The following is a 15,008-nucleotide window of genomic DNA, read 5'->3' as shown; positions in this document are numbered from 1 at the left end:
TACCCATATTCCATTGGGAGGACATAATCACATGGCCATTTGTGGCCTTGATGGAGGCTGGGAAATGTAGTTTGCAGCTCGACGGCCAGAGCTCAATTCTCATGAAAGAAGGGGAAAATGGGCTTTTGGGGACAGCTAGCAGGTGACCAAAGAAGTACTGTTAACATCCTGATTTTATAGATAAGGAAACTGAAGTTCAGAGAGGTTAAGTCACATGTCCCAAGACACACAGCAAGGAAGCGACAGAGATGGAAGTCTAATTCCACAGCCTATACTTTGTAGATCTTTTGAAAGAGAATTTTAATTGTCTCCTGACTTAACAAGAAGCAGCCATGTAACTTAACTACAAGAAAAGCAAATGCAAGCAAATGTTATATGCACAAACTCACACAAATCAGGTTTCTCAAGTAGGATGTGCTGCTTAAAGCACATCTGGAATTTGTATTTGGTTCTAAGAAAAAGGTTTTTTAAGAGGTCCTTTGAGAAATGTAAGTGTGCACAAAGGAAATTTACAAAGAATAGTGAGGGAATCTCAAAACTGTATCACAGGAAGAATAGTTCATGAAACTGGGGATTGATCAGGCTTAAAGGAATCACAGCATTGGTTTTTAAGCATCCAAATGTCTGTTGAAATGGATTAGACTAATTCTGTGTTGTTCCAGAGGCAAAACTGAAACCAGTGGGTGGAAATTTCAGGGAGGAAGATTTTAATCTACTAGAAGGAAGTTCTTCTCATCATGAGAGCAGTTGAAAAACAGCTCAGAAGCCATGTGAGAGAATGCATTCCCTCTCATCAGTGGTGTTCACCCTGCTGCCTCGTGACCTCCTGGCAGAAATATTGTGTGGGGTGCCATGTTGGACTTGATCGCTTCTAAAATCAGACTCATCCCCCTGAGAGTCTGCATTTTCCTTTAGGACTGTCCTGCCTGCTGTTGGAGCAGGGCCCTGATCTCCTTCTTTCCCTGCGCTTCCACCGCAGGTTCTACGATGAAATCAGGACCCCTCTCCTCTCTGACATCCGCATCGATTATCCCCCCAGCTCAGTGGTGCAGGCCACCAAGACCCTGTTCCCCAACTACTTCAACGGCTCGGAGATCATCATCGCAGGGAAGCTGGTGGACAGGAAGCTGGATCACCTGCACGTGGAGGTCACCGCCAGCAACAGTAAGAAATTCGTCATCCTGAAGACGGATGTGCCTGTGGGACCTCAGAAGGCAGGGAAAGATGTCACAGGAAGCCCCAGGCCTGAAGGCGATGGAGAGGGGGACCCCAACCACATCGAGCGTCTCTGGAGCTACCTCACCACAAAGGAGCTGCTGAGCTCCTGGCTGCAAAGTGACGATGAGCTGGAGAAGGAGCGGCTGCGGCAGCGGGCCCAGGACCTGGCCCTAAGCTACCGCTTCCTCACTCCCTTCACTTCCATGAAGCTGAGGGGGCCGGTCCCGCGCAAGGACGGCCTGGAGGAGGCCCACGGCATGTCGGCCGCCATGGGACCCGAACCGGTGGTGCAGAGCGTGCGAGGAGCTGGCACGCAGCCAGGTATGAGGCACCTGTGCCAGCCAGGTGTGGGGGACGCAGGCCTGAGATGCCACTCACCTCCTCCACAGGGAGCCCCAGCAGGAAGCTGTGTTAGTCCATCTTGCTATAATACTTATAAATAATAACCCAGACTGGGTATAGTAGCTCACGCATGTAATCCCAGCACTTCGGGAAGCTGAGGTGGGATCACTTGAGGCCATGAGTTCAACACCAGCATGGGCAACACAGAGAGACCCTGTCTCTACAAAAGAAAAAGAAAATTTAATTATCTATGTATGGTGGAATGCCTGTAGTCTCAGCTACTCAGGAGGCTGAGGAAGGAGGATCAATGGAGCCCGGGAGTTTGAGGCTGCAGTGAGCCATGATGGTACCACTGCTCTCCAACCTGGGTGACAGAGCAAGACCCCGTCTCCAAAAAACAACCAACCAAAAAGCAGTAACGCGGTATAGAGCTCGTAGTCTTCAGAGAGTATTGTACACTGTTGTACGCACATTGCTATACACTGTGGCTGTCTAGAGAAATGAGAAAAAGGTGGCATTTGAGTCAGAAATATAGCCTAGTGAGGTCAGTCCATCAATAAACCATCAATAAACTGAGTGCTTGCCAGGTTTCAGGCATGGGCAGAAGCACTGAAATGAACATACCAATGCCCATTTTTCAGTGCCTTTCTGTATTTTCAAGCACTTCAGAGTTATGTAGTATAATTTAATTGTATGCTTGATTTTATTTTCCCGAGAGCACGTGGGAAGGACCAAGGTACGGATTCTTGCAAGAATCCGATCTTTACATGTCAGTCTCTGAGAATCTGAACAGAAGCAGGCACGGTCAGTCTCAGTGCCATTCTGCTGGGGGTACGAGTAGAGACCAGAACAAGAGAAAGGAAACAGTGAAACCAAAGCAGGGCATTGTATTCCTGGCAGATCTGCTTGTGGAAAATCGCGTTTCATATGCATCACATTTTTTTGGGTTCCTGTCAAGTTCTGTCTCCTAGGAGAGGAAACAGGTTGATCAGGCCTTACTCCGCACCCCACCAATGCTGTCCCATTTATTCCTCACACTCTGAAGTGTTAGAAAGACCTGGGTGTGGAGAAAGCATTCAGTTAGGATTCACCAACCTTCCTGACCAGCTGTGAGGCCCGAGGCAGGTGTCTCAACCTCTCTGAGCTTCCATTCTCACTCCCCAGCTTGAACACGGAGATAATCATAATTTCCCTGCAGGGCTGTTGTAAGGACTACATATGGAATGCCATGGGCACACAGTGAGTTTTGCACAAATGTCAGACATGCCTTCCATGGAGGCACGGAGTACCAGAAATTTATTGATAAGTTCCGATCCCGATAGCAAGGTTACAATTGACGTGGCTATTTCAGAAAGGATGGAACTTGTCTTGGCAAAACTTACACAATGTTTGCTGTGATTAAAAGCATGTGGCAGGATGCCATCACTTTCTACTCATGAGATCCATGCCACATCCAGGAAAAATGGCTTTCTGAGTAAGATCTTGATGACAGGTCATCAGTGCAAATCTCTACAGCTTCAGGAGAGATCAGACCCAGGTGATCTCTGTCCAGAAAGACAGAGGAGATAACCAACTGATTACTCAAAAGGGTTTTTTTTTTTTTTTTTTGAAAGAAAATTCTTCCTTTCCTTAAAGTTCTGATGGTTTTTAAATTTAAATTTAAATTTTTTTTGAGAGTTGGTGGCAGCTGCCACTCCTCAAAGCAGTCATCCAGTCATCCATCCTCTTTCCTGGCAAATCTGCGTTCTGCCCAGATCATGCTGGTCAAGACCAGTCTTGAGAAGCGGGTGCTTCAAGAACGTTTCGAGATCTCACTCGTTAATTTCTGGGAGCAGTAAAAACCAGAGAAGAGGAGCACAATTTTGCTAGTACTAACAATTTGACATAAGTTATTGATTTTATTTATAGATATTAATTACTTTTAGGTTATTCTTTCATTGAATATTCAGAGCACCAGTACTTTGAAATACAAAGTGTTTCAAAATCTTCTGCTTTGTGAATTCCGCCGCACACGTAGCTACAGACACTGGATTATAACTGTACCTCTTTTTTTACATTGTTGTTTGTTTTTGTTTTTGTTTTTATCATGAACGTAAAATTTACCACCTTACCCATTTTTAAGCGTACAGTTCAACGCTGGTAAGTGATGTTAAGTATATTGACACTGTGATGAAACAGATCTCTAGAACTTTTCCATCTTGCACATCCAAAATTCTACAGGCCCACTGAACAACTCATTTCTCCCTTCCCCTATAAATATATCTCAAGTGTGATAAAATATTTTCCCCTATAATATACACAAAAATAACAGAATAGTATCTAATTCGTAGAAGAATAAAATAATTAATCCTGCACACTTTACACTCCACTTGTGTACCTTCTATTATTTTCTTTTCTTGTCTTGTCTTTTCTTTTTTGAGACAGTCTCACTCTGTTAACCAGGCTGGAGTGCAGTGGTGCAATCATGGCTCACTGCAGCCTCAATCTCCTGGGCTCAAGTGATCCTCCCACCTCGGCCTCCCAAGAAGCTGGGACTACAGACGTGTACCACCTTGTTGGGCTAATTTTTTTTTTTTTTTTTTGGTGAGACAGGGTGTCACTATATTGCCCAGGCTGGTCTCGAACTCCTGGGTTCCAGTGATCCTCCCACCTTGGCCTCCCAAAGCACTGGGATTATGGACATGAGCCACCATGCCTGGCTTTACTTTTGTGTTTTGAGGCCAAGCTGCCTTTTTAAGACTGATGATGTTTTAAAGGGTTTTTTGATTCTTTAAGCTATTACAAATGTACCTAAAAGCTGTATTTTAGTCATTTCTACTCTCTCCCTTTGTACCTCTCTCTTCATCTTCTTTAATGAATGACCGTGATGTTCTCTTCTCCTTTTTAGGACCTTTGCTGGAGAAGCCATACCAGCCAAGAATTAAAATCTCTAAAACATCAGGTAAAGAAAAGGATGCGGTTGTGTGTGAATTGAGAGTAAGAGATGTTTAAAAAGTCTGAAACCAGGCCAGGTGTGGTGACTCACGCCTGTAATCCCAGCACTGTGGGAGGCCGAGGTGGGTGTATTGCTTGAGGTCAGGAGTTCAAGACCAGCCTGGCCAACATGGTGAAACCTCCTCTCTACTAAAAATACAAAAATTAGCCAGGTGTGGTGGCAGGGGCCTGTAGGGGAGGCCGAGACAGGAGAATTGCTGGAACCTGGGAAGTTGAGGGTTCAGTGAGCCAAGATCACGCCACTGCACTCCAGCCTGGACTACAAGAGTGAAACTCTGTCTTAAAAAAAAAAAAAAAAAAAAAGTGTAAAACCAAGAATTCCATGAAGTCAGTTAAAAATACCAGCTCATTCAGCAACGTATCAAGCCCATAATGTGAGGCAGAGCCTGAGAATTGCAGCTGTCATGAAACCATCGCATAAACACTGTGGAGATAGCGCAGTCCCCAGGAATCCTGGCAGGAAACCCGATGGAAGAATAGATGGGTGGCAGAGGCACATTCTGACCCTTATTGAGTTTGGAAGACATTGTTTTAGAGATCCGGCACGTGTATCCTTCCAGCCTCTGCTATGACAAACATAAAATGGTGCTACCAAAATAAAAACGTCTGGTGTGACAGGCAGGCTTTGTTTTTGTTTGCATTTTTTTCAGTTCGTGGTTTCGGAAGGGAAGAACAGATTTTTTTCAAATGTCATGAAATTTCCTTTTGCCAGCTTCCTGGGACTATAATAAAAATTCAGAGGGAAGAACAACCTATGACTGGGTTTTGTTCTGCTGTGTCCATGTCATCCTCTGGAAGTCTCGATTATGGCCTTTCTGCTGCTGTGCTGTACGTGCAAGCTCCTAAAACCAGGGACATCCCAGAGATTAGCCGTGGATATAGAGTCTGCACAGTCTCCAGGAGACGGACTGGAATTCCTTTGAACACACACGTAGGCTTTATGGAATGCCAGAAAAGCTTCCTCTTGGATGCTGCCTGGAGTAATGCCTTTTTGACCCCTCCCTACTTTTTTGGATCAAGCACTATCTTTCCTTGTAAAGAGATTTGGACGATTTGAGTAGAAATGGTGTGGTATGTGCACATAGAAACTCTCAGCAAACTGTCAGATGAGCTAGACGGTTGCCCTCTGTCTCCATGGGTCCTGCATCCCAAGGATCAAACCAAGAGCAGATCGGAAATACGTGAAAAAGGAATTGCATCTGTATTGAATGTGCACGGACTTTTTTTCTTGTCTTTATTCCTTAAACGATATAGTGTAACAACTATTTACATCGCATTCCCTTTGCATTAGTTGTTATAAGTAACCTAGAGATGTATGGAAAGGCTGCACGCAGTGGCTAAAGTTTGTAATCCCAGCACTTTGGGAGGCCAACGTAGGTGGATCACCTGAGGTCAGGAGTTCGAGACCAGCCTGGCCAACATGGTGAAACCCTATCTCTACTAAAAATACAATAATTAGCTGGGCATGGTGGTGCATGCCTGTAATCCCAGCTACTCAGGAGGCTGAGGCAGGAGAATCGCTTGAACTCAGGAGGCAGAGATCGCAGTGAGCCAAGATTGCACCATTGCACACCAGCCTGGGTGACAGAGTGAGCCTCTGTCTTAATAAATAAAAATAAATTAAAAATAAAGTGTATGGAAGGCTCTGCGAAGGTTATATACAGATACTACACCATTGTATGTCAGGGACCTGAGTACACATGAATTTTAGTATCCGCGGGGGTCCTGGAACTAATCCCCCATGGACACCAAAAGACAACTGTGTGCGTGCCTGAAAAAACGCCAGCAATGCGGGTGAGAACCTTGATCTCCTCTGGGGGCCAGTTTTTCCCCATCAGCAAAAGACCAGCACCTTGAATTTCTTCATACCTTGCAATTTTCCGGGAAGTTGAGGTGCTTCCCAGGGAGAGCAGCCAGATCCTCTCAAGGGCCCTTCTCAGGGATGCTGGGGCAGAAAGGGTTTCTCAGCAGTGAATGCAGGGATGTTAGTTTGTTGCAGCATGAAAGCCGACTCTGGCTCGTGCCTATACTGTGCACAGCATGCATGCAGACACATCCACGTGCACAGAAAGCAGAGGGGCATTCAAGAAACAAGTTGTAGGCTGGTGTGGTGGCTCACGCCAGTAATCCCAGCACACTTTGGGAGGCTGAGGTGGGTGGAATGCTTGAACCCAGGAGTTTGAGACCAGCCTAGGCAACATAGTGAGACCCTGTCCCTACAAAAAATAAAAAATTAGCCCGGCATGGTGGCACCTGCCTGTAGTCCCAGCTACTCAGGAGGCTGAGGTGCGAGGACCATTTGAGCCCAGGAGTTTGAGGCTGCAGTGAGCTATGATTGCAGCACTGTGCTCCAGTCTGGTCAGCAGAGTGGGACCCTGTCTCAATAAAACAAAAATAAAATAAACAAATTGCACTTGGAATATAAATTAGAAGGTAAATCTCCAATCTAGTAAGAGAATTGATATAGATTCTCAAGAAATCTTTTATCTGTATAATAAAAGGCAAGACTGTTCACCTTTAACAGGTGAAAATGAGGACAGACAAGAACTGTCAGCTGAACTTTGTGGTCTCCTCTGTGGACAGAAACTTGAGAGCAGTGAAGTCGGTGTGACCCAAAGGAGGGGTTTCCGCCAGTACCCTGACTGTGTGCCTGGCCACCTACTCACTTTTTGCTTCGCTTGCCCCTGCATCTAAGCTGGGCATGGCTCTCAGTGCCTGCGTGCAGGGGTGGCATACAGCTGACGCTGCGAATGAGCCTGGGATAGCCTATGGCTTCCTGGGAGAAGCAGCGCGGTAGATCTCCCGTCATAGGCGAGGAAAGTCCTCTGCATCCGTGCCAGTAAAGGAGAAAGCAAATAGCAAGGGATGTCTGCCTGGGGAATGGAAGCATGGGGACTGAGTACCAGCAGAGGGTGTGTAGGGATCTCTCTCTCCTTCTCCTCTCACCTCTGGAAGCTTAGGTGTCTGTGCTGAGCTAGGGTGTGATGAAAGGAGCATTATATTGGAATTTAGAAAACCTGAAGTCAAATGTTTACTGCTAACTCACTGGGTACTTTTGGGGAATTGTTTTCCTCTCACTCATCTTCCTCATCTGGAAATTGAGGACACTTCCTTCCAGTATCGTTTTCAGGATTCAATAAAATCATTGATTGGCGTGAACCTGGGAGGCGGAGCTTGCAGTGAGCTGAGATCATGCCACTGTACTCGAGCCTGCAACCTGGGTGACAGAGTGAGACTCCGTCTCAAAAAAAAAATAAAATAACATCATTCATGAGAAAATAGAGAGTAGCACCTCCACAAGGAAGGTACTTAATAAGTGTCTTTCTTTTTCTCTCCTTTTTCTTCTGCTCTGGCAGTGGATGGCGATCCCCACTTTGTTGTGGATTTCCCCCTGAGCAAACTCACTGTGTGCTTCAATATTGATGGGCAGCCCGGGGACATCCTCAGGCTGGTCTCTGATCACATGGACTCTGGTAAGTTCTACCTTCCACTGTAGCATCTGGGCAAGGACAGGTAGGTACTGCATCTGCCTCTGTTCTTCAGATGGATGTCCAGTGATCTGAGGGCCACCTGATAGATGCTCAGTGAGTGTTGTCGGTGGTTAAGGGAAGTGCACTGCGCTTCTGGACTTACGCATCTGCCTCCCTGCTTTATGACAAGTGCCGCCTGGTCTTGGGCTCGTGCCTTCGGAGTTGTTTCCCTTGTGAAATGGAAATAGGGACACTCTATTGGCCTAACAAAGCCATATAAAGTGGATCAAATGAAACTGGATGTGAAGTTGTTTTGTAAATGCTTAAGTGCTTTAGAAATCCACTGTGTAGGCTGGGCGCGGTGGCTCATGCCTGTAATCCCAGTACTTTGGGAGGCTGAGGCGGGCGGATCACCTGAGGTCAGGAGTTCAAGACCAGCTTGGCCAACATGGTAAAACCCCGTCTGTACTAAAAAATACAAAAAAATTAGCCGGGCATAGTGGTGGGTACCTGAGATCCCAGCTACTCGGGAGGCTGAGGCAGGAGAATCTCTTGAACCCAGGAGGCGGAGGTTGCAGTGAGCTGAGATCACTCCAGCCTGGTGACAAGAGCGAAACTCTATCTCAAAAAAAAAAAAAAAAAAAAAAAGAAATCCACGATGTATTATTGTGTATTATTGTCATAGTGTCTATCCATTCAAAAGCTGTGATGCCAGGGAGGCCAGGGTTCTAAACTCATGTCAGTTTCTTGGTGACTTGCACAGGACGCTCAGCTGTGAATCCACAGCTCTGTCTGTGTGCTGTGAACGTGTATGGTCAAAGGGCCTCTGTGTACCCTGTCGGTCTGTAGAGGACCTGGGTGAGAGAGATTAGCACAGAGAAGGCTTTTCAAGTTCAATGCAGGTAACAAGCCATGTCCAGCTCTGTGAGGACAAGCTTTGGAGTGGGTACCCTGGCAATTCTTACTGCCAAGAACGTGAGTGTCTTGGAATGTTGGGTTGCACAGGGTCCCCCGGCAGGTGACATGTGTGATGCGATTATGTAGAGTTTGATCCTGGGGTTCGTTCAACACATTGTTTTCTGGCGGGACTTTATAGCCTCAGAGCTAAATCTCTACTGCTTCTTACTTCGAAGGGCTCAGGAGCAAGATAGGACCTAATTGTATATGTCCTTGGAAATACCTCCTATTCTAGGAGCAGTTCCCATGGTTTCTGTCTTCCGCGAGATGTCCGTGATGGGAACTCAGCCCAAAAATGCTTAGGACTTTGAGGCTGGAAGAGCATAGGCTCTTCTCGTGCTGGGATTTCTCCCCTCCCCTGACCCCTTGCCCCAGAGAAGGCCCTTTTTTCCTTGAATGTCTAAGAAGTTTTATTGGGAAGATTATTCTTAAAGCAGAGAAAACAAGAGTTAATTATATAACAATCTTTTCTTACTGCAAATTGCTGCTTTGCCTGAGAGCAAAACGCATTTAACATGCATCGCCTAATTCAGCCCCAAACATCTCTAGTGCAGTTGCCATCTGTTTGCTATTCAGCCAGACAGCACAGAACCCTGGGGCTTGGTTCACAGGCCTTGCTCAACTCCAGAAAAGCCCCAGTGGTGTTCAGAATGATGAAGAAAAAAAGAAATGAGTTGATTTGCTAGCAGTTTACAATTTACACAAATGCTACCTCCTGGGATCCTCACAAAAATTCTCTTAGGTTTTATATCTGTCCATCCATTTTACAGCTAAGGAAATAGAGGCAGTTTTTTTTTTCTTTTTTGAGATGGGGTTTCACTCTGTCGCCCAGGCTGCAGTGAAGTGGTGCCATCTGGGCTCACTGCAGCCTCCACCCCCTGGGTTCAAGTAGTGATTCTCCTGCCTCAGCCTCCCCAGAAACTGGGATTACAGGTGTTTTTTTTTTTTTTCCTGACTTGTCTAAGGATGAACACCTAAGTGGAGGAAGAACTTGAGTTTTTGGACTAAAATCAAAACAAAAAGCTAATTTTGCATTCTCCCACACTGCTCAGTGGCATCGTAAGATGTCCGAATTAGGATCAGCAGCCGCTGGTGGATACGAAATACACATCAGGGTCATACAAGGGCTCTTATCACTACAACCACACTGGAAGGAAACCAGACGAACATGGTAAGCTGTGTGTAGATGCACAAATACTTAGCTTCGTGCTTCCTTCTACGGTATCTTGACCCAAACCTACATCCTCCCTCCTCTATCCCAAGATATTGGTCAGACAACAGTAAAAAATCCACACATAACTTTACGCTTTCCCTCATCCATTCACTCAGTAACCACTGAGTGGCCTCTGTGTGTAAGTCAGACAGTGTTTTTGGTACTAGAGATACAAAGATAAGCCCAAAGGAGGAGGGAAATTCTAACTTGATGTGTTGGGCAGGGATAGATTTTTTCTTCCTTTGTTTTTTGTTTTTGTGAGAGAGGATCTTACTCTGGAGCCCAGGATGGAGTGCAGTGGTGTACTCACAGCTCACGGCAGCCTTGAGCTCCTGGGCTCCTGGGAACGCCTGGGCTCAAGCGAACTAGCTGGGACTATAGGCGTGCACCACTATGCCCAGCTAATTTTTTTATTTTTAGTAGAGACAGGGTCTCTCTGTGTTGCCCAGGCTGGTCTTGAACTCCTGGCCTCAAGCAGTCCACTTGCCCTGGCCTCCCAAGTGCTGGAATGACGGGCGTGAGCCACCGCTCCCGGCCAGATTTTCTAACCTTGTTCTTTTCCCCTTGGCCTTTGAGGTGTGACAGTGAATGGAGAGTTAATCGGGGCGCCCGCCCCTCCAAATGGCCATAAGAAACAGCGCACTTACTTCCGCACCATCACCATCCTCGTCAACAAACCAGAGAGATCTTACCTCGAGATCACACCGAGCAGAGTCATCCTGGATGGTGGGGACAGGCTGGTGCTCCCCTGCAACCAGAGTGTGGTGGTGGGGAGCCGGGGGCTGGAGGTATCCGTGTCTGCCAATGCCAATGTCACGGTCACCATCCAGGGCTCCATAGCCTTTGTCATCCTCATCCACCTCTACAAAAAGCCGGCGGCCTTCCAGCGACACCACCTGGGCTTCTACATCGCCAACAGCGAAGGCCTCTCCAGCAACTGCCACGGACTGCTAGGTGGGAAGCTGTGCTCTCCTCACGCTGGGTGTAGAGGACAGAGTTAAATCTCCCAAGCAAAGCCGGTATTGCCAGCACCTTTAGTTCAATTGAGAAATTCAATAGGAATGTGGTTTTTATTATATATACAGTCAGCATATGTATGTGTGTGTGTGTGCGCATACAGTCTATACATATACATAATATACATATATAATATGTATACACAGACTGCATATGTGTGTATGTATATATAGTCTCTAAATACATAATATATCATATATACAATCCGTATATGTTTGTATGTATGTGTGTAGTCTGTATATGTATGTGTGTATATATAGTCTACATAATGTATTATACATATACATGTATATATGTATTATATATACAGTCTATGTGTGTATATATGTATACACAGACATATGTATGTATATATACAGTGTATATATACATATACATTATATATCAGTCTATATACGTGTATATATATACACAGTCTGTGTATATGTGTATATAGGTATGTATACAGCGTGTATGTATGGTATGTATATATACATATAGTCTGTGTGTGTGTGTGTGTGTATATATACAGTCTGTATGTATGGTGTGTGTATATATACACAGTCTATATGTGTGTATATATACAGTCTGTATGTATATATGTGTATATGTATATATGTATGTATACAGTATGAATGTGTATATATGTATACAGTCTGTATGTATTTATGGTGCATGTGTGTGTATATACGCAGTCTGTGTGTGTGTGTGTGTGTATATATGCAGTCTGTATGTGTGTATATATACAGTCTGTATGTATGTATATATGTGTACAGTCTATGTACATATTATATATATTCACACACACACACAGAGTCATGCCTTAATGACAGGGATACATTCTGAGAAATGCATCATTACGTGATTTGGTCACTATATGACCATCTAGAATATTCCTTACACAAACCTCTCTAGATAGTGTAGTCTACTACCCACCCAGCTAGGCTCTGTGGTGTCTCCTATTGCTCCCAGGCTACAAACCTGTACAGCATGTGACTGCATGGAATACTGCAGGCAGTTGCAACATGTTGATAAGTATTTGTTCATCTAAACGTATCTAGACATAGAAAAGGTACACTAAAAATATGCTATTATAATCCTATGGGACTACCATCATATTTTCAGTCCATCATTGATTGAAATGTCATGATGTGGTGCATGACTGTATATATAATATGAAAATTACATATGTAATATGAAAATTAGATCACTACATATGTAATATGAAAATTAGATTTCTTCCTGGGCTTTCTGGGCTAAGAATGGGCTTTATAAACCAAGTAGTTCTCTTTAGCCTTCTGGGAAAATGAATGAGGAATTGGAGTGTAGTCACCTGAGGATCCAGTTCCTTTGCTCTCAGCAAGTAGACACAGACACGAGGCAGCCCTGCCCAGCGCCCAGCCTGAGCAACACCCCCACCGGGGGAGGTACCCACATGGCTGTGCACAGCAGGCGGGCCATTCTACCCAGCTTTCTTCAACGAGCAATTTTGCATGGGCCCCTTGCCCAAAAATAAAGAGCAAGCCATTGTCAGGGCTCAGTTTAGTAGGCAGGATTTCCTGACTCTTGAGCTGGCTGTATTTCGTGGGGCCTGGTGGCCCAGTGTGAGCTCCCTTTGCAGACACAGCTCTTTATTCCTGTGGCCCGAGCAGTGCTGCCATCGGACCCGGAGAGTCCTGAGGATGAGGGTCAGAGACGAGCTGAGCTGACTGCTTTCTATCCTGCACCCAACACAGAACTGAGGCTGATAGAAAGGAGGCGGGCCTGTGACTGGGGAGAGGACAGAAGGAAGACGGAACACTACTTCCCTCTTTTATCTGCCCCGTCCTGTCCTCTGGACTCAGTAGGAGACCATGGTTATCGCTATTTGTAGGTTAGGCAACTTTCTAGTGTTAGCAACTGGAAAGCTTCCAGCAGTCGTGGGTAAATCCCATGGTGTGGATAAGTCCTCAGCTCTCTCCTCCCTGCCCCCAGAACACATGTTCTTCCATGACACCAGAAAATGTCTCCGCTCCTGCTGGGAGAGTCCAGTCTCGGGCTGTGGCCAATTGTAAGCCTTGCCGCCACTGATAGCACTGAAGCTGGATTTCAGCACGAGGTTTCTGCATTTGACTGAGACCCAATGCTTTGCTTTGTCCTCCCAGGTCAGTTCCTGAACCAGGATGCCAGACTCACGGACGACCCTGCGGGGCCCAGCCAGAGCCCCACTCACCTTCTGCTCCTTCAGGCTGGAGAGGGGCCTGAGGCCGTCCTAAAGGTGAAAGGCCACCAAGTCCCAGTGGTCTGGAAGCAAAGGAAGATCTACAATGGGGAAGAGCAGATAGACTGCTGGTTTGCCAGGAACAACGCCGCCAAACTGATTGACGGGGAGTACAAGGATTACCTGGCCTCCCATCCGTTTGACACAGGGATGACGCTTGGCCAGGGAACGTCCAGGGAGCTCTGAAGCTGGCAGCCTTAATGATGCAAGTGCATGAAGGACCGTGATGTGGGGAGGCCATGGGGCAGCTCTTTTCATGGCTTATACATGCCTCAGCTCCTGGTAATTAGCTGGACTCCGTGACCCACCCCTGGTGCAGCGTAGATCCGACGTCTGTCTGGGTAAAGGGTAGGGGCGGGAAGCCTGAGTGCAAATGTCATTTCCCTCTACTCCCTCTTCCTGCCTCTCCCCACCCTGCCCACATCCACGGAGGGGAGAAAGGTCATAGCTAAATGCAACCAAGTCTGTATCTTGTCCCAACCTGCTTATCTGTTCTGTTAGCCTGTCATAAAGTAAGCCTTTCTGGTGAAGGAAGGTTGCTATGAAACTTGTTTTTTTGGTGGAAATGGCCAAGTTTGGGGACTGTGCTTTTTGCTTTACACTAATGCTTAGAAAGCTGTCTTTTCAGTGGTGGTGCAGCCCCCAGATGTGTGGCCAACCTCTGCTACAAAGGAATCTCTCACTGAGTCCAGGCCACCAATCATGCAGATAGCCCATACATTTGATCGCTGTAAACTATGAAGTCTTGTCTTACGAGAGGTTTTTCTTCTGCTGTGGTATCTTGCCCTTAAAAATTAGTTTTTCATTAAAAGGAAATTTGATTGAAAATAGAAACATCTACAGCTCAGATACTAATCTCTTTCTAATGGGCTTTGTAAACCACGTGACTTTGTTAATGGCTGTTCTCCAATTTGTTCCAATAAGCTAAAGGCTTTTAACACACAGGACAACTCCATGTGGTTGATTTTACTGGCATGTCTTGGTGCTGAAGAGTTGGCCAAGTGAATGTGATACATCTTTTACTTGGAGCTCTCCAGCCTTTGTCATAGTTCCCAGACCTTGTTTCCTTGTGGTCCTCCAGGAGGTAATCAGTTACATGTGCACAGTGCTAGGACGGGAGGCAGAGCCGGCTCGGAGAGCCTCTCGATAGGCAGAACCGGCCCACCTATCACAGGAAGCGTGTCAGTGCTTAGAAAATCTAGGACTTCCAGCTTCCTTCATGTCAGATAGAAAAAAAGCCAGGAAACCAGCATGAACAGGGGCTCTGGTTCCAAAACTTGGACAAACCTGATGCCCTAAGGAAAAGGTTAAGATCAGAGGGGGCTTCCAGAGCCAATGAACGTCACCCTTCAGCAGACAGATACTGGGAGCGCTTGGGCAGAGAAAGACTGTGGTCAGGGAAGTGGAATGTTTCTATGCGGGCCAGAGTTCAAGGCCCGGGCTGGCCTCACAAGAGGCTTCTTCCATGGGGCTTGACACCAGAGCAGCCCCCGCGTGAAATGCAAAGGCATGCTTAGCACTGGGAGGGATACCTGAGTTAAGAAAATTGTTTATCATG

At 46.2% G+C, this 15,008-nt stretch overlaps 1 protein-coding gene across 2 annotated transcripts in view; it reads left to right on the top strand.

Annotated features, from left to right (window-relative positions):
• The window catches only part of ITIH5 (inter-alpha-trypsin inhibitor heavy chain 5), a 101,552-nt gene extending 87,268 nt beyond the window's left edge, over positions 1-14,284 (top strand). For both annotated transcript variants that reach the window (XM_050804604.1, XM_050804605.1), the window contains 5 exons: positions 980-1,539; positions 4,448-4,501; positions 7,911-8,027; positions 10,771-11,148; positions 13,335-14,284. In XM_050804604.1, coding sequence (XP_050660561.1) covers positions 980-1,539; positions 4,448-4,501; positions 7,911-8,027; positions 10,771-11,148; positions 13,335-13,636 — 1,411 coding nt within the window. In that variant the 3' untranslated portion in view covers positions 13,637-14,284. The remainder of the gene's footprint in view (positions 1-979; positions 1,540-4,447; positions 4,502-7,910; positions 8,028-10,770; positions 11,149-13,334) is intronic.
• Positions 14,285-15,008: the final 724 nt, after the last annotated feature.

The sequence above is a fragment of the Macaca thibetana genome, chromosome 9 (assembly GCF_024542745.1).
Source record: "Macaca thibetana thibetana isolate TM-01 chromosome 9, ASM2454274v1, whole genome shotgun sequence".
Taxonomy (NCBI): domain Eukaryota; kingdom Metazoa; phylum Chordata; class Mammalia; order Primates; family Cercopithecidae; genus Macaca; species Macaca thibetana.
Note: the sequence above shows the minus strand (reverse complement) of the source record. Positions and strands in the feature narration are given on the sequence as shown.